Source organism: Penaeus monodon, chromosome 10 (assembly GCF_015228065.2).
Source record: "Penaeus monodon isolate SGIC_2016 chromosome 10, NSTDA_Pmon_1, whole genome shotgun sequence".
NCBI classification, from domain to species: domain Eukaryota; kingdom Metazoa; phylum Arthropoda; class Malacostraca; order Decapoda; family Penaeidae; genus Penaeus; species Penaeus monodon.
In genome coordinates this window covers 24,693,914-24,716,999 of record NC_051395.1, presented here as the reverse complement: position 1 = coordinate 24,716,999, position 23,086 = coordinate 24,693,914, and the positions used below count along the sequence as shown (strand labels likewise).

Below are 23,086 nucleotides of genomic sequence, written 5' to 3'. Positions count from 1 at the left end.
CTCCCCTCACCCTTTCCCCCTCATTCTCCACTTCCCTCCTTCCCTCCCTTCACCCCATTCCTCTCTCTCCGCCCCTCCCCTCCCTCCGTCCCATCTTTTACCCCATTCCCCTCCCTTACCCTTCTCCCCATCCCCCTCCCTCCGTCCCTCCCCTCCCCCTATTCCCCTCCCTCCGTCCCTCCCCTCCCGCTATTCCCCTCCCTCCGCCCCCCTCCCTCCGTCGTAAACGCCAGGCTGCTCCGAGGACCCTCCCCAATGATCGAGGACTGAGCAGTTGACAGGCCGCCCAGATGCTCTGTCTGTCAGTCATGTCACGCCAAAACGCAGCCACTAAACGCCCACTTTCAAGGCTATGGCGCGGGCGTAGGTGTGTGGGGTAGTGGGTGGGTGGATGGGGAGAGAGAGAGAGAGGGAGGGGGGGGGGCGGACGGTAGGATGGATACCCACGCACCTGAGATATTGTGGCTCGGTTTGTGTCTATCGCTTTCTCTCTTTCTTTTTTTTCTCTTTCTCACTCGTCTTTCTGTCTCTCTCTCTCTCTTTCTCTCACCCTCCACGCATACTCCCCCCCCATCGCCCTTAACACCCTTCTCGACACTACTCCTTCACCCTCATTACCCTCCTCCTCACCCTCGACACTACCCCCTCACCCCCCCCCCCCAAGAATCGCTCGGTCCACGTCTTCCTCAGGCAAGAGCCATTCAGCTGCCAATAACCCGCAAATGAGCCACGGTTCTCCCCCTTTAAGTAAACACTCCTATCCCTCCCTCATTCCCCCTCCTTTCCCTTTACTTGCCCTCTCCCTTCCTCTTCCTTTTACCCTTACTTTCTCCTCCCCCGCTCTTTCTTTCCCTCCCTTTCCCCTATCACCTTACTTTCCCTTCCCCTCCCTTCCCCTTTCCGTTACTTTACCTTCCTTACCTCACGCTTCAGCTTTCGTCTTTCCCTTCCTATTGGTCCTTCTCTACCCCTTACCTTTGCCTTTATCCTCCCTTCCCCTCTGACAAGTCGTTCCTCCCTTTTCCTTTTCCCCTCTCTTCCCCTCTCCCTTATAGGTCATTCCTTCCTCTTCCCCTCATCCTCTCTCTCCCCCTTACAAGCCATTCCTTCCCCCTTTCCCTCCCCCCCCTCTCAATCCTGTTCCCCCCTGTTCTCTCTCCTCTCCCCTCTGCTCCCCTCTCCCCTCCTCTCCCCTTCCCCCTTCTCTCCCCTCTGGGCTAACTGCATCAAAGATTGTAGGGCGAAATGACCTGCGTGTTATGAAGCTTTTGAGCCTCATTTCCCCTCCTTCCCCCCTCCTTTCCCCTCGGACGCTGTACCTGGAGGTGCCTCATAAACCGAGGGTCGAGAGGGCGAGGGCTGGGCGCAATGAGCACGCCGTGATGAGGGCGAGGGGAGGAGGCGCTGATGGAGGAGGGTCTGTCGGCGCGCCCGCGCTCAGAGGGGGAGGGCGTGGGCGTGGGCGGAGGTGGAGTGACGATTTTATTCATATATATATGTTGTGTGTGTGTGTTGTTGTATGTATATATATATATATATATATATATATATATATATATATATATATATATATATTCCTCTATGAAATTATATAAGGATGTAATAACCTCTAAAAGCCTATAAGCACACTGATAGAAAATAAATAACAATGACAAAAGCCTCAAATAAATTGTAGAGCAGAAAAAAAAAGAAAAAAAAAAAATATATATATATATGTGTGTGTGTGTGTGTGTGTGTGTGTGTGTGTGTGTGTGTGTGTGTGTGTGTGTGTGCGTGCGTGAAGAATAGTGTGAAGAGTGAAGGATATGTGAGACTTGCAGGAAAGAGAAATTTGCGGACGTCGCCATGTAGTAATTCTAATGGTTATTTTTGTGTCGCCGCCATTATTCTCATTGATGATATTATTATTTTATTATCAGTGCATGGTGGGTTTGCATGTCTTGTAAGCTGTTTTTTTTTTTGGCCTTAAGTGGGTGTAATTTGTGGGTTTGTGTGTGCGTGCGAGCGTGAAAGTTTAACTCAAGCACCGAAGCTACTGTTCACAGATTTTTTATTTACATGTACAGAAAATTAAAGGCTAATAATTTTGTGTACATTGACAAAGTTTCCTATTCAAATGCGAAAATTGTTCAGTTACAGAGGGATAAGGGTTTCTCCACATGAACCCTGTCTGTTCAAATTAATAAAGTGATATTTTATTTTATGAATCGTTTATTAATTCATTTTTTTCCTTTTTTCCAGCACCTCATATCCAAGAAACTCAAAAAGGGCGGCAGATCAGCGACCAAGTTGGAGAAAAATGCCGACGGGTAAGTTTTTTTTTTTTTTTTTTTAACAAATTTTTCTCGTGTTTTCTGCTTATATTTATGCGTTTTTTCCCTAGTTGTCGTCATTTTCTGTGGATTTCTATTTACCGTTACTTTGTTGTTTGTCTCAGTATTATTAAGTGATTAGACATAATTCATTATTCAGGGGTTTCGTTGAAGGACGCGGAAATCAGCCATCAAAGAAAATGTGTTTTTGAGGGATAACTTCTTCATTACTCGATGCGGTTAAAATCGGCGCTTTAAAACATTAGCAATGTAAATGGGAATAAGAAATAGAGAGGCACGTTCACGAACTCGCCAACGCACATGCACATGTACGCGCGCGCGCGCATACACACGCACGCACGCACGCACACACACACACACACACACACACACACACACACACACACACACACACACACACACACACACACCACACAAAACACACACACACACACACACACACACACACACACACACACACACACATTTGAAAAAAAGATAGAGAGGCGAGAAGGTGAGCACGAATCCTGCACGGGAAGCGTTTCGCGCCTACAGACAACCGCCGTGAGTACATCAGCCAGGAACGTGAAGTTGGCGGAAGCAGCAGTTAGAAATGAGTCTCTTGGAGCCAAAGTAGACAGCCTGGTAGCAGAACGTTTGAAAATGCGCGAAGAAAACTTGAAATTTGAAGGAATTGCTAGATGATTAGCGCAGGAACACAACCATTCAGAGAGAGCATACTGAGAAGTCAAGCATTCAAGGAACTGAGGAAAAGGTGAAGAATTAGAAACCAAGATGACAGTTACATATACCGATGTATCTAAAGTAAAGGAAACTAATTGGGATGGAAAGTTAGAAAAGACATCAAGGTCACAAAGGAGGAATTATAGACACAGCTTGCGGAAACGGTAAAGAAAAAATTATTTAAGTCACACCTTGGACAACACGCAAAGAATAGTGCTAATTTGGCTGATGTAAAGGACGTTGTCATATTGGGACACTAAGAAAAAGTTGTAGAAGATGGAATCAAACGATACAACGAAGATAAGAAATTGCTTGTTAATATTCTTAAGGTCATAAATACCGAATTATCGGAGCATAGCTCACAGGAGGTTGGAATTATTCGAAAAAGAAAGAAATGCCCTTTAAAAGTGACATTCATTAATAAGAAAATGATAATTGGTGTAACAATGGTCACCCACGAAGAATATAAGAAAATTTGGATAAGAGAAAATATGACCAAAAATATGACAGAAATACTACAGAAGAAATGGAAGAGGTAAAACCCCAAAAATGAACAAAGGACTAAAAAAACATGTCCATTTGAAGTTTGAGGCCTCCAAGCAAAACAAGTTTACTATTGGAACCAAAATGTGGAGACAGACAAACATTAACCTTGCACCCAAAAGGAATACCAAAATATTATAGAAAAATAATTTATAGAAATATGTTCGACGCTTCTAGAACTAGATACAGTTATTGAAATTGATAAACCTGATGTAATATGCATCACTGAATACAAACTGGATCCCTCCGCAGACGATGTAACATTAAGACTCGGAGACTAATATTTGATGAAAAGATAGGGCAAATAGAAATGGAGGGGTAGCAAGGTTAACAAGGAAAGGAATTATTATAAAGGGGTTAGATATTTAAGCAAGAAAAGTACCAGAAACTTATTCAAGAAAAGCCTGGAAGAAGTGCTAAACCTTTGAAAACTAATGTAAAAGAAATTCTCAGCCAGATTCGTGGAATGCAAAATCACTAGAAGTCATAAATGAATTTTGCCTTTTCCAAAATGTAACAGGTCATACCAGGGTAAGAGGGGTAGGTAGACCTATGCCTGACCTACTATTTACAATGCATAAAGATGACGTTAAGGATATGGACTATTGTCCTCCTCTAGAAATAAGTGGCCATGTATTAATTAAATGAAAATACTGTTTGTTAGGAAAGTAAGAAAAATGTAATTACAAGACAGGTAATTATAAAAGCCGTAAAGATTTCTTTGATGGCACGAAGAGAACCTTGATATGCAATATTCTAAATTTTGCGAAATCTATGAAATAGGAGTAGAGAAATTTGTATCGATTCAAAAGTGAAGCAAGAAATGGCGAAAAGTGGGTAATGGTAAGTGGGTAAGTGGGTGATAAACGGAAGAAAATCAGAGAAATCAAACAGCTTTGGGAAAGGTTCAGAAAACACAGATCTTAGGCAGCGTATGAAAGTTATAAAGTTGGAATAATTGAGTATACCCAAACCATGAGGGAGGCGACATTAGACTTTGAAAAGAATATAATCAATGTACAAATCAAGCATAACTACATAAATAGGAAGACTAAAAGTAGAGATTAAATTAGCGCCAACAAAGACAATACCATCTTTTATACTAAGCAGGAGAAAGTAAAAATCGTCCACTACACCAGTACTGATTAGGAGATGCCTCATTAGACCCAGCAGATAGGGAAAAAAGACCTTGGAATAATCATAAACAGGAACCTAAGCCCAAATGATCATATAGATGAAAAATGCTAGGGCTGATTGCCAACATGTATGTGGACGAAGATATAATAAAAAAGATCATTACAGCCATTATAAGACCTAGTCTAGAGGATGGATGGCCACACTTAAAAAAATATATAAATAAACTGGAAAGAGTGTAAAAAGCAGCCACAAGAATGGGATCTACTCTAAGAGATATGAGCTACGAAGATTGAAACAAAATTAGACTTACTACTTTGGAAGAAAGAAGGAAAAGGGGTGGTGACATGATTATGATGTTCAACTATGTTAAAGGAAAAGTGAAGTTAGACAAAAATGGCTTTATAATTTTGAACACAAGGAGGACGAGAGGACAAAGTAAAAAGAGGCGAGAAAAATGTCAAGAAGTTCAGTTTCCCAAACAGAACTATTGAAACATGGAACAATCTTCCAAATATCGTTGTGTGTGCCAAAAATGTGCATCAATTTAAAAAGTTGTACGATAATTTGAATATAACAGACGGGACCATCTGAGCTAGCTTAGGTAAGAACACACACACACACACACATACACACACACGGAGAGAGAGAGAGAGAGAGAGAGAGAGAAAGAGAGAAAGAGAGACAGACAGACAGACAGACAGACAGAGACAGAGAAAGGAGAAAAAAAAAGATTTTTCCACCGGCGAGTGTCGTGTATGCAAACGTTCCGTCATCGCACTCGTCCGAATCGGTTTCACAGATGAGCGCGCGTCTCGATCCTCGTCTTACTTGTTCCTCTCTAGGTTAAGGAAGATATTCGTAGGTGTTTCTTGTGGGTAAGCGGGATAGCTTGGTCTTATTTTGTATTCATTTATTATTATTATTATTATTATTATTATTATTATTATTATTATTATTATTATTTTGTGTGTGTGTAAAAGATGGTTTTATTTTTCTTTATTTTTTTTTTCTTCTTTAGGGGGGACATGTGATGATTTTATGAATATGTTTTTTCTCTTTCTTACTCACTTCCCAAGAACCGTAGGAATTAGATAATTGGAAAGTGGGGCCTATTATTTATATATATATATATATATATATATATATATATATATATATATATATATATATATATATATATATACACATATATAGGCACCTAACTGTGAAGAATCTCTTACCTTATAAAAACAAGGAGAATAATCGATATTTTTCAGAAGTTTTGACTAACTTTCCTCCAGCTTTCACCTGTTGCGCCCGATATCTTTTTTTTTCTCTCTTTTTTTCCGAGCAGGTGCCTTAATGGGCGGGTGAGTCTTGTCATTTTATTGCTGCTCTGACCTCCTCCTTCGGGCTGTCGGGAGAGAGATGTCACAGCGTCTGTTGACAAGCTGTTTTTATTACTTGTTCTCCCCCCCCCCCCTCACCCCAACTCTCGTCTCCTGCTTATCTCCCCCTCACCCCCATACCCACCGTCATCTCGTTCTCTCTCTCCCCCTAGTCTTTCTCCATTTTCTTCTACCTCTCCCTCCTCTTTTTCTCCCCTCCTCCTCCTCCTCCTCCTCCCTTTGTCTTTTTCCTCGCTCTCTCTCTCGCTTCCCTTCTCCTCTCGTCACCCTCTGTGATTCCTTCTCTCTTTCTCCTCTTCCTTCTCTTTTGCCTCCTCCTTCTCTTGCTCCTCCTCCTCTTTCTCCTCTTCCTCCTCCTCCTCCTCCTCCTCGTCTTCCTCCTCGTCCTCTTCCCCCTCCTCCTTCCCTCCCCTTGCCCCGTCTTTGTCTCCTGTCCTCTCGCTTAGTTGCTGGTTATTGGCAACTTCTTACTTTATTTGTGCTCGCAGGTGGGTTATCTTGTCCGCTCCTCTTCTTCTTCTTCTCATTTTATCTTCCTTTTCCTTAATCTTTCTTGTTTCTTTTTTTCCTGGTTATCGTTTCTTTGATTTTTATTTTGCTTCCTCTGTTTGGCTTCCTCTTTATGTATGTATGTAATTTATATCCATCCATCTTCTAGTCTCTCTATCTATCTATCTATCTATCTATATATAAACATATATATATATATATATATATATATATATAATATATATATATATATATATATAATAAAGTGTATATGTTTTATGTGTGTGTGTGTGGTGGTGTGTTGTGTGTGTGTGGTGTGTTGTGTGTGGTGTGTGGGGTGTGTGTGTGTGTGTGTTTGTGTCTGTGTATGTCTGTGGTTGTTATACAGCCACTTTGCTGTCCATGTGCACACACTACTTAGTATAGTCAGTTGTAAACACAACAATAGGATGACAGCCACAGAGCTATGATACATACAGGCATACATATATGTGTGACCACTGAGGTAAATTGATATTCAACATCAAAATGATCATCAGCTAAAGAAAAAGTTCCAGCAGGCCTTTGAGTTGTCCCCAACGAACATAAGACCAGGCGATTTTTCATCTCATTTCGGTCTGGCTCTGGCTTTGATACGCCAGATCCCATCATCATTTACCCCCCAGTGGTCGCATTGGTCCTTCCTGGTCGTGGCACCGCCCCACTCAGAGGTCGCATTGCTCGCTGTGAGGTCGTAGTACTACCTCCATTGTGACAAGACATTTCGCCCTCCCCCTCTCCGATCGAGCCGCCATGTTTGTTTGGAAGGCTGCAGCTGGCCGCGACCTTGGCTTCCCACATGCAAATGGCCGTTAATGCGCCGCGTGCGAGGAATGCGTCTCGGGGACTTCGGGTTCATTAACGAACACTAGCCACGGCCGCAAGTGTACGTGTGTGTGTGTGTGTGTGTGTGTGTGTGTGTGTGTGTGTGTGTGTGTGTGTGTGTGTGTGTGTGTGTGTGTGTGCGCATGCATGGTTATGTATGCGTCTGCGTTTGGACGTGTGTGAGGGCCTGTTTGTATGTGTTTGCGTGCATGTTTGTGGAGGAATGCGATGCGGGAGGTTCCGTGTAGCACATTCTCACGATGTTTCGGACGAGGGGAAAGGGGGTGAGGGGGAACGGGGAATGACTTTGGGGGGAGGGGTAGGAAGGGCCGGGGGGGGGGGAATCGGACGAGAATGCAGATCCGAAATTTCCCGCCATTCCCGGAGTGCCCTTTCCTCGGCCATATTTACTTTTATCCCTTTTTGCCCAATAATATTTAAGGTTTATTGCACTGACTCTTAGTTTACGGCGAACGAAAAGGACAACAATTGTTTTTTTACGCCTCTGTCCCCCTCCCCCCCTCCGTTCCATGTTACTGCGTGGTGGCATCGCCGGCTAGGATTTTGCTCGAATGCAAATTAAACATCCGAGAGAGAGAGAGAGAGAGAGAGAGAGAGAGAGAGAGAGAGAGTGAGTGAGGGAGTAAGAGAGAGAGAGAGGGGGGGAGAAGAGACAGACAGACAGAAGAGAGAGAGAGAATGACAGAAACAGAGGAAGAGAAAACAGCGAGAGAGAAATATTCCTGTCACATAGGTCGGAAATATCTCACAGTGTCCAGCGCATTAGGCGGTCCGTGGGCGGCGGTCCGTGGGCGGCCTTCCTCGCTGCGCCCCCCCCCCCTCCGCTCTCCGAATGCCGAGACGGGCGCGCGCAGTCGTGGGCGGCGCTGGAGATGCAGGCGGGCGGCGATGATATATGCAAGGTAGCAGATGTGGATTATCGAGGGTGGGGGGGGGAGGGGGGTGACGGGGATGTCGGATATGCGTTCGTGGTGTGTTTAATTTTTTTTTTCTTTTTCTTGTTCTCTTTCTCTCTGTTTATGTGTTTATGTATTTGTTGTTTTGATATTGTTTATTTATTCACTTATTATATATTTTCTTTTTTCTCGTATGTCTTTCGGACTTACCTGTGGCTCCATTTTTAATATGTTTATTTAGATTTGCTTTCTTCCTCAACCCCAATTCCAATCCTCCCCCCCCCCCCCTCCCTGCGAAAAAAAATGCACCGAGGTCAAAGGGTACAAAGGTGGTTTTATTGCCTACCTGTTCCGCTAGTTATGCCGTCCCGTTGATGATCATTCCCCCCCCCCTTCCCTCCCTCTCTCCCTCCCTCCCTCGCTCTCTCCCTTCCCTCCCTCCCTCCCTCCCATTCGTCGTCCCTCCATCCTTGCTCCCCCCCCCCATTCAGAGGACAATGCCAAATATGCAGAAAATATTCTCTGCATTTTTGCTTTTTTTCTCTCTCTCTCTCTCTCTCTCTCTCTCTCTCTCTCTCTCTCTCTCTCTCTCTCTCTTCTTTTTCTCTTTTTTTTTTTTTTTTTTTACTTTTTTTATCTTCCTCTCTTATCGTCATCTTATTTCTCATTAAAAAAAAATCTTATTCCTACTCCTTTACTTCTCTTTTTTCTCTCTTTCTCTCGCTTTCTCTCCCTCCCTCCCCATGTTCCTCTCTTTCTCTCTCTCCCTCTCTCCTCTCTCTCTCCTCTCCCCCTCTCTCTCTCTTCTCTTCTCTCCTCTCCCCCTCTCTCTCTCTCTCTCTCTCTCTCTCTTCTCTCTCTCTCTTCCCCTCTTCTTTCTCTTTCTTATCCCTGTCTTCTTGCTCTCGGACTCTCGGGAAAACGATTTTCAATTTTATTGCCTTGTTTTGCGTTTCCTGTTTCTCGTCTCTCTCTTTCTCTTTCTTTTTCCCGTCTCCCGAATGTACAGGGAGGAGAAGAGTGTTTTAAATTGAGACAGATAGACACAAGCACACAGACACACACACGCACACGCACACGCACACGCACACGCACACACACACACACACACACACACACACACACACACACACACACACACACAACACACAGAGAGAGAGAGAGAGTGAGAGAGAGAGAGAGAGAGAGAGAGAGAGAGAGAGTGAATGAGAGAGAGAGAGTGAGAGAGAGAGAGATGAAGAGAGAGAGAGAGAAGAGAGAGAGTAAAAGAGAGAGAGAGAGAGAGAGAGAGAGAGAGAGAGAGACAGAAGAGAGAGAGAGAAAGAAGAGAGAGAGCGAGAGAAGGAACAGCAGAAAGGGAGATAAGAGGAAGGAGGGAACGGGAGGAAAGTGTGAAGAAGTAAGAAGTTAATTAAGGGAAGGAGGAAGGAAGTAATAAAGAACTGAATTAAGGAAGGAAGAACTTCGGAAGCGAGTTCACGTAAGACGAAAGAGAAGGAGGAAGAAGAAGAAGAAGAAGAAGAAGAAGAAGAAGAAGAGGGGAGGTCAAGAAGGAGAAGCAGAAGCAGAAGCAAAGCAGGAGAAGGAAAGAGAAGAAGGAGAAGGGGAGACGAGGAAGCAGAAACAGGAAAAGGAGGAGGAAGCGAAAGAGGAGAAGGAGAAGAGGAAAGGAGGAGGAGCCGAAAGAGGAGAAGGAGAAGAGGAAAGGAGGAGAAGGAGAAGAGGAAGGGAGGAGGAGGCGAAAGAGGAGAAGGAGAAGAGGAAAGGAAGAGGAGCCGAAAGAGGAGAAGGAGAAGAGGAAAGGAGGAGGAGAGGCGGCAGCAGCAGGAGCCACTCTCGCGGACTTAACCTGCTCGGTATGCCAAGGGCGTGGGCGGCAATGATCTGCTTCTGCTTCCTGACTGCTAGATGATCCCGCGCTGCAAGGGCCTCACACGCCCTGCTAGGACTCGGAGGGAGGGAGGGAGGGAGGGAGGGAGGGAGGGAGGGAGGGGGAGATCGTAGGGACAGAGACATGCGGTCGGGTTGTTGTTGTTTGTTTTTATGGGTGATTTTTTTTTCTGTCGTTTTCTTTTTTTTGTGTCGTCTTTGTTGCTTCTGCTTTTTTTTTCCAACGTCGTCTGATTTCTTCCTTCCTCCACCTCCTCCGGCGCTTCCTCTTTCTCTTCTGCTCTTCGCCCTCCCCCCTCCCCCCTCCCCCTCTTCCCCCTCCCCCTTCCCCTCTTCCCCCCTTCCTTCGCCCGTCTTCATCCGACCTCCCCTCCCTCTCCCCCCCTACCTGCCCTCGCCCCTCCCTCCTCCTTCCTCTTTCTTCCTCCTTCCTTATCCCTATTCCCCGTTCGTCTCCCCCTTTTCACCCCGTCTTTATCGCTTTCCTTTCTCTTCACCTTCCTCCCATACTTCCTTCTGTCTTTCTCCTACTCTTCCCTCCATCCCTCTCTTACTCCCTCCAACTCTCGCTCCCTCCCTCCCATCCTTCATTCTATCCTCCCCCCCCCCAACCCTCCTTTCTTCCCTCCCTTCCATCCTTCCCCCCTTCCCTCCCCTCACCCCCCAACCAGTGGCCTTCACTCCCTCTCTCTTTCCCTCCTTCCCTCCCTCGCTCCCTCTCTCTTTCCCTCCTTCCCTCCCTCGCTCCCTCCCTCTTTCCCTCCTTCCTCCTCGCTCCTCTCTCTTTCCCTCCTTCCTCCTCGCTCCCTCTCTCTTTCCCTCTTTCCCTCCCTCGCTCCCTCTCTCTTTCCCTCCTTCCCTCCCTCGCTCCCTCTCTCTTTCCCTCCTTCCCTCCCTCGCTCCCTCTCTCTTTCCTCCTTCCCTCCTTCCTCCCTCTCTCTCTCTCCCTCTTCCTCCTCTCTCCCTCTCCGTCTCCCTCTCTTGGGGTCACGGTCAGGGAATAAAAGACTTGATTGGATTATTGGATTATAATGGGATTGTTGAGAAAATCATTTCATTGGGGACGATTATTTCTTTCCCCCCCTCTACCCCCCCTCCTCTTCCTCTTTCTCCACCCCTTTTTGCCTATTCTTTTTTTCTTCCTTTTTTCTCTTTTTTTCATTTTTCTTTCTTTTTTTCCGTTTTTCTCTTTCTTTTTTCTTTCTTTTTTTTCCTCACTCTTTTGTCTCCTTTGCGAATGGAAGATGTAGTCCTTGGGATTCGCGGAGGTACATTTTTTGTGTGACGCGCGTTTGTTTGTTTACGTTCGATATTTTGTTGTTCTTATCATTGTTACTAGTATTGTTGTTGTTGTTGTTATTGTTATTGTTATTATTTTTTTCATCGACAGTACCATCATCATCATTATCATCACTACCATTTTCATCATTGTTATTGTTATTATCGATATAGGTTGTACTCTGGGTATTTGAAATTTACGTATTTATTCTATTTTATTTTTTCCTTTCATTTCTCGTTATGTGTTTATATATGCATTTATTCGTTTGGTTTGTCCATCCTACTATGAAAATTGTCTTCATTTTCATGATATTTACATTTATGTTTCATTAATGAATACGTTATTATTTCATTAATAGTCGAATCACGTGTAATGTGTAATTCATAAGATATGTAAATATTCAAAGGTGTGATTCATAAGATTTGTGAATATTCAAATGTAATTCATAAGTTTTGTAATTATTAAAATGTGTAATTCTTAAGATTTTCACAAGAGTTTGCGAGTTTTAGAACTGACATTGTAATTTTAATATTCATTCATTATTTAGTGATACCTTACTATCATTATTTTATTATTTTATTGTTTTTATCAATTACCCTTTTTTTCCAGCACACTCGAAAGCGCGGACGACACCCTGCGGTCAGCCCGGTTCTCACGAATCCCTCCAGTCTGCTTCGTACCCGCACGACCACGAAACGACCCCCTCCCCCCTGCACGAACGGTACGTGTGGCTTGCTTTGGCGCAGTCTGGTCCGTGCCCCTGCTCTCTCTCTCTCTCTCTCTCTCTCTCTCTCTCTCTCTCTCTCTCTCTCTCTCTCTCTCTCCTCTCTCTCTCTCTCTCTCTCTCTCTCTCTCTCTCTCTCTCTCTCTCTCTCTCTCTCCCCTCCCCTCCCCTCCCTCCTCTCGCTCTCTCTCTCTCTCTCTCTCTCTCTCTCTCTCTCTCTCTCTCTCTCTCTCTCTCTCACGCTGTCGAGGGTTTTAGATCGGGCGAATTGGGTTACGTCGGGTCGAATCGGGTCGGGAAGAGTTGGGTCACGTCGGGTCGGGTTTGGTCGGGATGATGAGCTGGGTTCGGCCGGGTCGGGTTGTGTTGGATCAGGCTGGGTTAGGTCGTGTTAGGTAGGATTAAGTCAAATTGTGTTTGATCGGGTTGTGTTCGGTCAAAGACGGGTTTGGTCCGTCTCGTAGAATTATAGATTAGTAGTTTATTAGTTTTATTGAGTTTATTGCCACGTATTGGTTATTGTCATTTATTCTTGATATTAATTTTTGATCAGAATAGGTGCCAAGATTGGCTAATGCTACAAATCCTTTTTATAATGATAACTGGGTTAAGATGGGGCGCATGTGAATATAACCTGATTCAGTGACTGCAATCTTCATATAATCTTATTCAATAAATTAAATCTTAATATAATCTGATTCATTAAACGCAATCCATATTTTTTTTCTGGCAGATCGAGAATTCCAGTTAACCGTGATGAGGTGAGACGCACAGAAAATACCCTTAAAATATGGGTAATGGAAGCCAAGGGTATTCCTAACAAGAAAAAGTAAGTATTGTTGCTTCTGAAATTTTCGTAATTTTTAATGTATGTGTTAGTTTGATTAATTGTGTTTCAGTGTATAGTGTGTTGACATGACTTTTTGGCGTAATTTGCTCCTGATGTGTATTTGCAATTTATCTGGAAAATGTTGAGTGTTCCTCATAAAGATAGCTATTATCACACTTTAAATGACTTCCTTTATTACTTACTTAATTACTTACTTAATTAAACTCCGGAACTCCTTAAAACCCTCATGTTATTCCCACAGGTATTTTTGCAACCTGATTCTCAACAATGAACTCTACAGAAGAACGTTTAGCAAGATGAAGTCCAACATGTGCTTCTGGGGAGAGTATTTCGAGCTCAACGCCCTCCCTCAGGTCAGTTGCAGAGGCCTCCGGGTTTGCTTTCCTCTTGGCTCGGATGTGAATTCGTTCCTTTGAGAGGTGTGTGTGTTTGTTTGTGTGTGTTTGTTTGTTTGTTTGTGTGTGTGCGTTTGTTTGTTTGTGTGTGTTGGTGTTTTGTGTGTGTGCTTTTGCGTGTGTGTGTGTGTGTGTGTGTGTTGTGTGTGTGTGAGAGAGAGAGAGAGAGAGAGAGAGAGAGAGAGAGAGAGAGAGAGAGAGAGAGAGAGAGAGAGAGAGAGAGAGAAAAAGAAAGCCGATTCCGTTAAGAGGAGAGAGATCTAGTTTTTGATACGACCATATCCTATTTCGGAATGTATAATTCTGCAGTGCCATTATTCGTCCTCACTATCTCTCACCCTCATCGTCCGTCATCCTCGCCATTCCATTGTCCTCACCATCACTTGCCGTCACCATTCTTCCCCCGCACTATCCCTCGCCTTCACCATATCCCTCATCTCCAGGTGCCTTCACCATTGTTCGGCCACGCCACTTCTTTGCCCTCACCACCCCTCTCCTTCACCATTTCTTTGCCCTCATCACCCCTCTCCTTCACCGCTTCTTTGCCCTCATCACCCCTCTCCTCACCATCCCTCTCCCTCACCACCCCTCTCCTCACCACCCCTCTCCCTCATCCCCCCAGGTCTCCACCATCTTGTCATCGAGCTGATACGCCGAGGCCGACAAGAAGCCTGGCTACAAGAAGATCGGCACGGTGGAGATCGACCTGAAGCCGTCCAGCCCAGGGCGAGCGGCTCTCGTGGAGCAGTGGTACCCCGTCAAGGTCGACAAGCCAGACCGCGAGATACCCACCCTTAGGATTAAGCACAGGTGGGTACGGGGGTTGCTGGACCCTCCTGTGGCGTAGGTCGTTTCTGTTTGGGTTGTTCCGTCGTTAGGGTTGACGGAGTCATTGTTGTCGTGGGTGTCTGGGAAAGTGTGGTGTATCTTTATATCTTTTTGAATGTAGGTAATGATTATATCAGCGGTTCTCCATATTCGGTGCACTACAGGATGAAGTACTTACCTCTGTGTACAATTCGTAACTTTCCATTATCTTTCCCTCCTTTGCAGATTTCAATCATTGGACATCCTACCACTCCCCCAGTACGGTGCCTTCCGTCAGTACCTCAAGGACAATGCCACCTCTCTGTGCCAGCTCCTGGAGCCCGTCGTGTCCGTCAAATCCAAGGAGGACATCGCCACGACGCTCATCAACATCATGCAGAAGGAGGAGAGGGCCATCACGTTCCTGGTCAGCCTGATCTTGACGGACATTCAGCGGATAGGTGATAAAAAAAGTGTGGATTTTGTTTGTGTTTTCGTAGACTTGTTGCTTGTGTTATATTGATATCTTGTTTACATTATAAGTGCATGCTATATCTGTTACTATTAGGTTTCTTGATAAAGTCCATTATGGTAAGCTTCCGAATGCTAACGGATGCGTCCCTCACCCTTTTCAGCCGAGAACGAACACCTCCTTTTCCGGGGCAACAGCGTCGCCACGAAAGCCATCGAGGCTTACATGCGGCTCGTGGGCGAACACTACCTGCAGGAGACGCTGTCTGACTCGATCCAGGCCATCATAGCCACGTCGGAGGATCTCGAGGTCGACCCCTTGAGGATCACCAGCATCCAGTATCTTCCCCGGCAGCGAGAGGTGCTGAAGGAGCGCGTCTGCTCGATATGGGAGAAGATCATTCAGTCCGGACGAAGCTTCCCTGTGTGAGTGATAATTTTTTTTTTATCTATTTGCATTTATTTTTTCTTTTTACCATCTGGTGTTTGACGGAAAGTCGTCTATTGATGACAGGTACGAGGGAATGAAAAGTGCACTAGACATATTCTCACAAGTGCCATAATACTAATCGTTGTAAATTCTCTTTTCTTCAGCGAGCTTCGAAAGGTGTTCCATACCATCCGAGAGAGGCTGTCGCGTCAGGATAAGTGCGAGCTGACAGACAACCTCATCTCCGCGTGTGTGTTCCTTCGCTTCCTCTGTCCTGCTGTCCTCTCTCCTTCCCTCTTCAACATCACGCAAGGTAAGGAAGGAGGAGGAGTAGTGTGCCATTTGGTCTGTTCTTAAAGTTGAAGAAATGTTTCGTTTCAGAAGTACTGAATACATTTTTTATGAGGTTTATTGGTGTTCTATGTTTCATTTCCGTGAGCCTGAATAATTGGTGAATGCAATTTTCTCGGGGTTTTTGTTTTGTGTATATTGGGGCTGAACTGTCAAAGGGTTGACGATATTATATTAATGATTTTATTAAGGCTTAAGTAGGGTCGTATGTATATCACGAACTTCGATTCACATTAACTTATTCCTCTCGTTGACGCAGAGTACCCAGACGAACGCGCGGGAAGAAACCTCACGCTGGTGGCCAAGACGCTGCAAACGCTGGCCAACTTTACGCACTTCCAGGGCAAAGAGAGCTTTATGGAATTCCTTAATGACTTTATAGACAAGGAGCAGGAAAAATGCAGAACTTTTCTGAGAACCATATCTGTGAGTTAGCTCGCTGGTGTTATATACAGTGCATATTGGTGCTGATGTGAAATGAACAATATGTGTTCATTGATGTTATAAGAAGAGATACACAAGTTCAGGAATCCGCATTAGATACATGTTGGAAATGATAGTATTAGAACTTTCTTGATTTAAAAATATATATAATAAGAAAAGAGTAACAGCCAACGTTCGCTTTCCAGAGTCCACCCAACAGAGATGAGACGGAGCTCGAATTCGACGGAGAGATCGACTTGGGGAAGCACTTGGCTCAGCTGCACCTCCACTTGACCGAAGCCATCGCCAAGATCGACACCCAGGTAAACGAACCCTTTGGTTATTTTCTCCCCCCCACCCATCCCTTGAGTGTTTTTTTTTTTACGATTAAACAGAACAAAGGCGAGTAAGCGAAATGCAAGGATTTTTTCTTGGGAGACTGAAGTGGGGCTAAACTAGTGAGTTGAAACAGACTTCTATTTACTTCTTTTTATCTGATGAACCCCTTTATTTATGCAGAATTACTAAACTTTATCCCCTTCATCGTTCGTAATCCAGGGCTACGAGAGCGAAGCCAGCAAGGTCCTGGCGCTGGTCGAGGACATCAACATCCTCCTGGGGAGTGACCAGAAGGACCTGTCCAGCGCCGCGTCCCGACAGATGTTCACGCCGCCTCTCGTGTCGTCGTCGTTGCCTTCAGCCACGCATCCGAACAACAATTACATGTAAGGGATTTTGTTGTTGTTTAAGGTTTATATATATCTTTGGTGTTTTTGTTGTTATTTAAGGGTTGTATATGCCATTTGTTTTAACGATTGTTTTTTATAGTTTTGTGGCGTGAGGTTATTGATGTTATTGTTTTCAGAATTATTTTTTGCTGTTTTGGGTTTTTTGTTATTTTTACTGTTTAAGAATTTTATTTTTTGGTGTACGAAATATTATGTTGGATATTTTTGTTTATTTTATTATTTTAGTGTTTCAAACTCCCGAAATTAATTGAAGTGCATGTATTTTGGCCTTATGTAAAATTGGGTTTTATTCCTTCTAAAGAAACAAGGAAATTAAGTCTGAAGAACAGAAGAACACGGGATTTCCATTACACTTGTCAGAAGAGTCTGTCGCATTAGGTTCGTTTTAACATAACATCACATCGTTATTTTGCCTATATTTTACGTCCATCAAGTCATTAATGGCACTTTTTTCCCTTAATAGCAGGGACGGTTGTGGGGAAGGGCTGAATGTAGTCGATGCCCAGATGGGTATAGTGATGGCAGGAGGAGAAGTCGATGTTGGGTTGTCAGTGCCCACTACCAACACTCCGAGATCCCAGTCCCTCCCTCGGTCAGCAACACCGATTTACACCCACCACCAAATGGTATGTTTGGTTGCTGTTCTTGCAGGAATGGTTCTATAAAATACAACTCATTCTTCTTTATGGTTATTTATTCATTTTTTGTCATGATTTCATTTCGCGTATGAAACAAGGAGTGTTGGATATAGATCACTGATATATTTCTCCTTATCTTCCCTCAGCAGGCAAGCATTAGTCCCAGTATAAACTCTCCATATCGAGACAAAACTGCAGCCAACGACCTGTCTACGAGTGATGACTACGTCCTCATAACTGCATTTGACCACCAGACGGAGCCACAGAACTTCATGTATCCCTCCATGTATGTTGAGTCCCTGTTTGTCTCATGTGGAAAGTGAGGAAGGTGTTAATAGGTTTTAAAGGTGCAGCATCGTTACGTTTGTTGCCACAAGATGTAGAAAAAAAATCAGAATTCCGTTATAGTGGAAGTAAAAAATGAATGTACAATTGATTTTTTTTAAGAGAAGAAACGAGAATTGACTGACTGATTGACTGGTTGTTTGCTTCTACTTTGAAATCAGTGACGGCAGTGGTTTGTGATGCACTGTAACTCACGATTTAATTTGCTTTTACAGAGAAGCCAATAACAACAACTCTCCCATGACCGACATGAGGCTAAGCAACAGCAACACATACTACATGGCAGAGGTCGCCCCCCCGTCGTCCCCCATGCGTCAGACGAGCTCGCCGGGGCCTCACGTAGCAGGGGGGATGCACCAGCCCCTCAGAGGACACGTGCACCACCGCCTCCACCCAAGGTAGGAGCAAAGGGCAAACGATGGAGTTGTTTCTCTGTCAGTTTTGATGGTTGTGTGCTTCTGATTTTGTTCATATACTGCTTTCGGTTGGTTGGTTATGTCTGCGTTTTTAAGCCGCGATGGAAAGAGTGTAATGTGTGATTCTTCTCTCAGAGCCACAGCAATGTCCTCCAGAAGTCACTCGTTGACGGGGGTTCCGAACGCAATCGAGAGACGAGCAGTGTATCAAGACGAGTGCTCTGAGCTCTACAGATACATGGATTCTTGTTCTCATAAGATCCACGCTCTGTGCATGGACAGTGAGAACAACATCCAAGGTTCACAGACGTCCATCTCTCAGCTGTCTAATGTGGCGTCCTCAGGCTACCAGAGCTTCGCCTACTCGCAGTCGTCGTCACCAGTGGATTCTCTCCTGCACACAGACAACTCCAGTCTGCTGTCGCGCGAGAATGGTAATTCTGGACCACCAGGAGGACTGAGACAAGTCTTACATGGTTCACCAGTAGGTAAGTAATGCCCGAAAAAGGAGAAACTATATGTCTATTTCATGTTTTGAAATTGTGTGTGCTTGTCCAGAAGACTGGCTTCCTATCTTTTTGCTAAATGTTTGCCGAGTTCTCCTTTGCTTGAAGTGGTTATTATTTTGCATTTTCTCTCTGAGGGAAGCTTAACAGTGTGATGTTTCCTCCCCTTCATCACAGCATCTCCCATGCATCAGCCGCACAGTGCTAAGCACCGAGCCGTAGCAGTACACCCAGCATACTTAGGGCATGCTGGTCATGTGTCGCTACACGGCACTCCCAGACACATCCCAAGAGTCCCTCAGCCCAAAGGTATAAAGAGATTTCTAAATATAACAATGTAGATCCCCATCAGTCCATAAAATATCAGTTGGTACTAAAAGTGAATTGCTCTAAGCGTAGATGATGATTTTGCTGTGCATTTCAAGAAGCTAGAAATTCCCCAAGTTAGTTGAAATGAGAATACTAATGTGTCCATTATCGTGTCGCTCCCCTTGCCCGCGCCACACCAGGGAGCCCCAACAGCAGCCTCAGCTCCTCCCAGAGCGTGGAGGACCTTTCCTCCCTCCGTCGTGGTCGCACCCGACAGCGCCGCTCTGCTTCCTCCTCCTCCGATTCCTCCCCTGACACCCGGCCAGCTTCTCACTCTCACTCTCACTCACGCCGTCCTCACGCTCACCCCCCTCGCACCAACCCGCACTGCTCGCCCCGTCTGGCCGCGTCGCAGGCGCTCAGGCACGAGCTCAGGGCCAGGTCGCGCTACGATCGCAGCGCCAGTGGCCGCAGAGGGAAGAACTTCAGGTGAGGAGGTGCCTGGTGCTTCTCGTGCACGCTTCTGTGTGTTTTAGGGCAGTCTTTTGTGTGTGTGTGTGTGTGTGTGTGTGTGTGTGTGTGTGTGTGTGTGTGTGTGTGTGTGTGTGTGTGTGTGTGTGTGTGTGTGTGTGTATGTATGTATATGTGTGTGTGTGTGTTTGTTTGTTTGTGTGTGTGTCTGTCTGTTTATATGTGTGCGTTTGTCTGTAATTGTATGTGTCTGTATAAGCTTATATTTGCATGCTCACAGTTCATTATATTTTCTTCTTACCTCACTGAAAAATATCTCCAATATCTCAGTAGTCACTAGTTCAATGTTGTTTTTTTAATTAGAATTATAAAAGCTTACTTTGAATAGCCTTCACACTGAAAATCCCCCCCCCCTCCCTGCACACACGAAGAGACGCCAACACCTTTCCCCTGCCAACAGATCATGCGAAAGAGACGATTATCCCCGAGGGTCATCCCACTGTTACGACGACTCCGAGGATGAAATGAGCATTGTGACTCGGGCATCAACAGGAGGAGGAGTGGGCATGGGCGTGGGCAGCTGGGCAAAAGATGGGCGGCGTCTGAGTCAGGATGAACACATTGTTCCTTCCACCATTGCCTCTCAACAGATCTTGGATCAACAGGAAGATCAGATGAGAGCCATTGTTGAGAGGTGGGTTTTAATTGTTATAAGGTTATTTAGTACTTGTGGTAGTAGACCTCTGCTAAAGATTGAAATTCAAGTGTCATATGGTTAGTACATGAATGACAAGGTGGTCTCTGTGGTAATAAATCTGAGTTCAACTTTTAAGTAAAATTGTTTATTAAATAAGATCCCTAAGTAGTACTGCACTAAACCTGTGTTCAAAATTATGTCATAAGCTTGTTATATGAATTACAATGTCTCTTTATGGTAGTAAACCTGTCTTGATACTTGAAAATTCATTATATATTGAGAAATACATGTATTTGATATTTCATATTAGGATGCTTTTTCTCTAGTTAATCTGCATGTGTAGCATGATTCTTATGCAAGTTACATAAAACATATATATTCTGTGTGAGATTGCAAGAATTTGTTGTGGTAGTTTCAAGTATGCCACTAATTCATTGCAGACATCATCCAGATGTAATTGTACATAGTTAAGATTACTGTTTAAGAAGAATTAAAATCCAGCCATAGAAATGATGAATTGGCTAAAGAGTTAAAAGTCTCCATTAATATAGCTTTTACCAACAGATTAATGACAATGGAACAAGAATTCCGGCATGAACAAGAGCTCATGAGAAGGGAGATGCATGACAAAGATGCTCGCATTGATGCTCAAGCGAAGAAGATTGCAGCTCTTGACTCTGCCAACACTGAGCTTATTCGCACCATTGCCTCCTTGAGCACAAGGTAAGTGGGATGTCTTGATGGAAAGTTTTGTAAGGCAGAGTGTAGTATGTGTATGCATATGTATGTGTATATATATTTATGTATCCATTTACTCATGTACTAGTACATAAGAAAGTAAAGACATCATACTGTAATATGTCCATTACAGAAAAATGTACACAGCTTGTGGTTAATCTTTAAACTTTTTTCCAGACCCTCTGACATGAAGGCAACGGACCACGAGTTGCCAGGCGATACCACCATTGACTCCTGCAATGCCTCTGACACATCTGACTACAAGAGCTCCTCTTGCTGATTCCAGAATGATAACAAATTTTTACGTCATTAAGTTTAAGTGATATTGCTTATTTTATTAAAGATGCATTGGTAGATCAGATTATCTTAGAAGTATTATATAAGAAAAGAAATATATATAGATATATATATGAATATGAGTATATAAAATCCTTAAAAAAAATCTGTGGTAAAACAAACATTTATCGAATATTGTTAAATTTGTTTTAAATGATTGTAAAACTAAAATCACCTTCAAGTTTGGATTTATTGGTCAATTGCCATGGGCCAAACTCCATGAAAAAGTGAAAAAAAAAATGTATTATTACTTTACAAAGTGCAAGCTTTTATTTTGGAAAAGCTTCTGTGCTGGGCATTTAAGTACAATAATTTCATTCCCTTTTTTTATTATAATTTCTGTTTGTCCTTGACGTCTTTGATTTTCACTTGAATATACTTTTACCTCACTTGCAAATGGAGCATGTACCTAGTCCAGTCTTGTTATTTGCATCTTTGTTTTTTCTTAAACTCTCAGTGCAAACTCGAGAACATTCCCATCTTGAGAGACCAATTATTTGGTAGTTTTCTCCTCTTAGTGCTTTCACTTACTTTTTTCTTTGTTTTTCTTTTTGTCTATGTTACTCTCAGTTTTGTATTTCATTTGCATATATTTTCTGTACCCAGTAGAGCAAAGCAATGTGAGAGAGAGGAAAATAACCATAGTGTGAGAGATCAGAAGTAAATTATTGTAATTTTTGTCTTTAACAACAAATTGAAAATCTCAAGTACAAATTTGAATGAGCATCCAACTTTAGAAAGATGGCTATAAAGATTGTTACTGATATCTCATTAATAAGAAACATCAGAGTTTTCTTTTAATTTTTACAATAAAACTTTTTGGGCTCTACTGCTTGGTTACACAGAACGATGTCCTTCATTTATTAGGAGAACATCACAATTGTCTTATCAGTTATAGAGTGTAGTTTGTTAAGAATCAGTGTTAATGTACCACTGGCATAAGATCTGTCTTTAAATATCGACTACTCTGCTTCAGTATATTGCAGTGTGAGACTGATTGTTCAGTATCAGTGAGTGGTCACTTGTAGGGATATCTGTTCACTATTTTGTATAGAGTGGATAACTTTTGTACAGAAATGCTTTGTTAATACAGTAGCAATTGATTAGGTTGAAACTTTAAGGACACCAAAGATTAGATTGTTAGTTTTTAATAATTTTTTATCATTATTTTTTTTTCTTTCAAGCTCAACGTCAGTGCAGTGCGTCCGACTCACACTTTTATGTCCATTAGTACACTTGTAGGACCTGTTGTAAATATTTAGACATATCTTTGTTCATATGTAGTACACACAAAAAAAGACATGTGTAATTTCTCAATATTTCTTGACAATATTCAAGGTTTTTGATACTGCTTGTTGTGTGTCAGGAAAACGTGTTTGGAGCTTGTGAAGCACCTTATGTATATATTCTTGGAAAAGCCAAAGGTTTAGACAAGGTTGTACATTTCCGTGATTCCCACATTAAAATGTGGCTTGTGACATTTGTACTAAACATGTACTGGTAATAGACAGAATAATAAATTTACTGATTATAGGAATGTGTATCTATGGTCACTCCTCTTGTAGCTGTGCAGAAATGCATCCCAGTATTCTTTGAGTCCTGTATGTCAAATGACTGTCAAGTATAGTGTTTACAGAATTTAGTAAATCATGGTAATGATGATATTCATGATTAATAATAACAGTGATAATGAGTAATTGTGATAACGATAATGATTAATTATATTAATTTCTTAAATCAGACTAAAACAGGAAACAGGTCTATAAGATATCTCCAATCTCAAGAAAACTCACAACTAAAATCAAGTAAATTAGCTTACCAAAAAATGAACTAGAGCACTTGGACTAAATCCATCCTAGTTACTCTA

General features: G+C 43.3%; 1 protein-coding gene across 1 annotated transcript in view; it reads left to right on the top strand.

Annotated features, from left to right (window-relative positions):
• The window catches only part of LOC119577959 (disabled homolog 2-interacting protein-like), a 36,387-nt gene extending 13,635 nt beyond the window's left edge, over positions 1 to 22,752 (top strand). Inside the window, 20 exon segments of the mRNA XM_037925653.1 lie at positions 2,242 to 2,309; positions 12,173 to 12,284; positions 13,021 to 13,116; positions 13,379 to 13,490; positions 14,155 to 14,342; positions 14,586 to 14,800; positions 14,975 to 15,236; positions 15,405 to 15,553; positions 15,851 to 16,017; positions 16,221 to 16,337; positions 16,573 to 16,739; positions 17,227 to 17,389; positions 17,548 to 17,687; positions 17,962 to 18,144; positions 18,298 to 18,650; positions 18,846 to 18,977; positions 19,178 to 19,466; positions 19,909 to 20,142; positions 20,710 to 20,868; positions 21,061 to 22,752. Coding sequence (XP_037781581.1) covers positions 2,300 to 2,309; positions 12,173 to 12,284; positions 13,021 to 13,116; positions 13,379 to 13,490; positions 14,155 to 14,342; positions 14,586 to 14,800; positions 14,975 to 15,236; positions 15,405 to 15,553; positions 15,851 to 16,017; positions 16,221 to 16,337; positions 16,573 to 16,739; positions 17,227 to 17,389; positions 17,548 to 17,687; positions 17,962 to 18,144; positions 18,298 to 18,650; positions 18,846 to 18,977; positions 19,178 to 19,466; positions 19,909 to 20,142; positions 20,710 to 20,868; positions 21,061 to 21,163 — 3,351 coding nt within the window. The 5' untranslated portion in view covers positions 2,242 to 2,299 and the 3' untranslated portion in view covers positions 21,164 to 22,752.
• Positions 22,753 to 23,086: the final 334 nt, after the last annotated feature.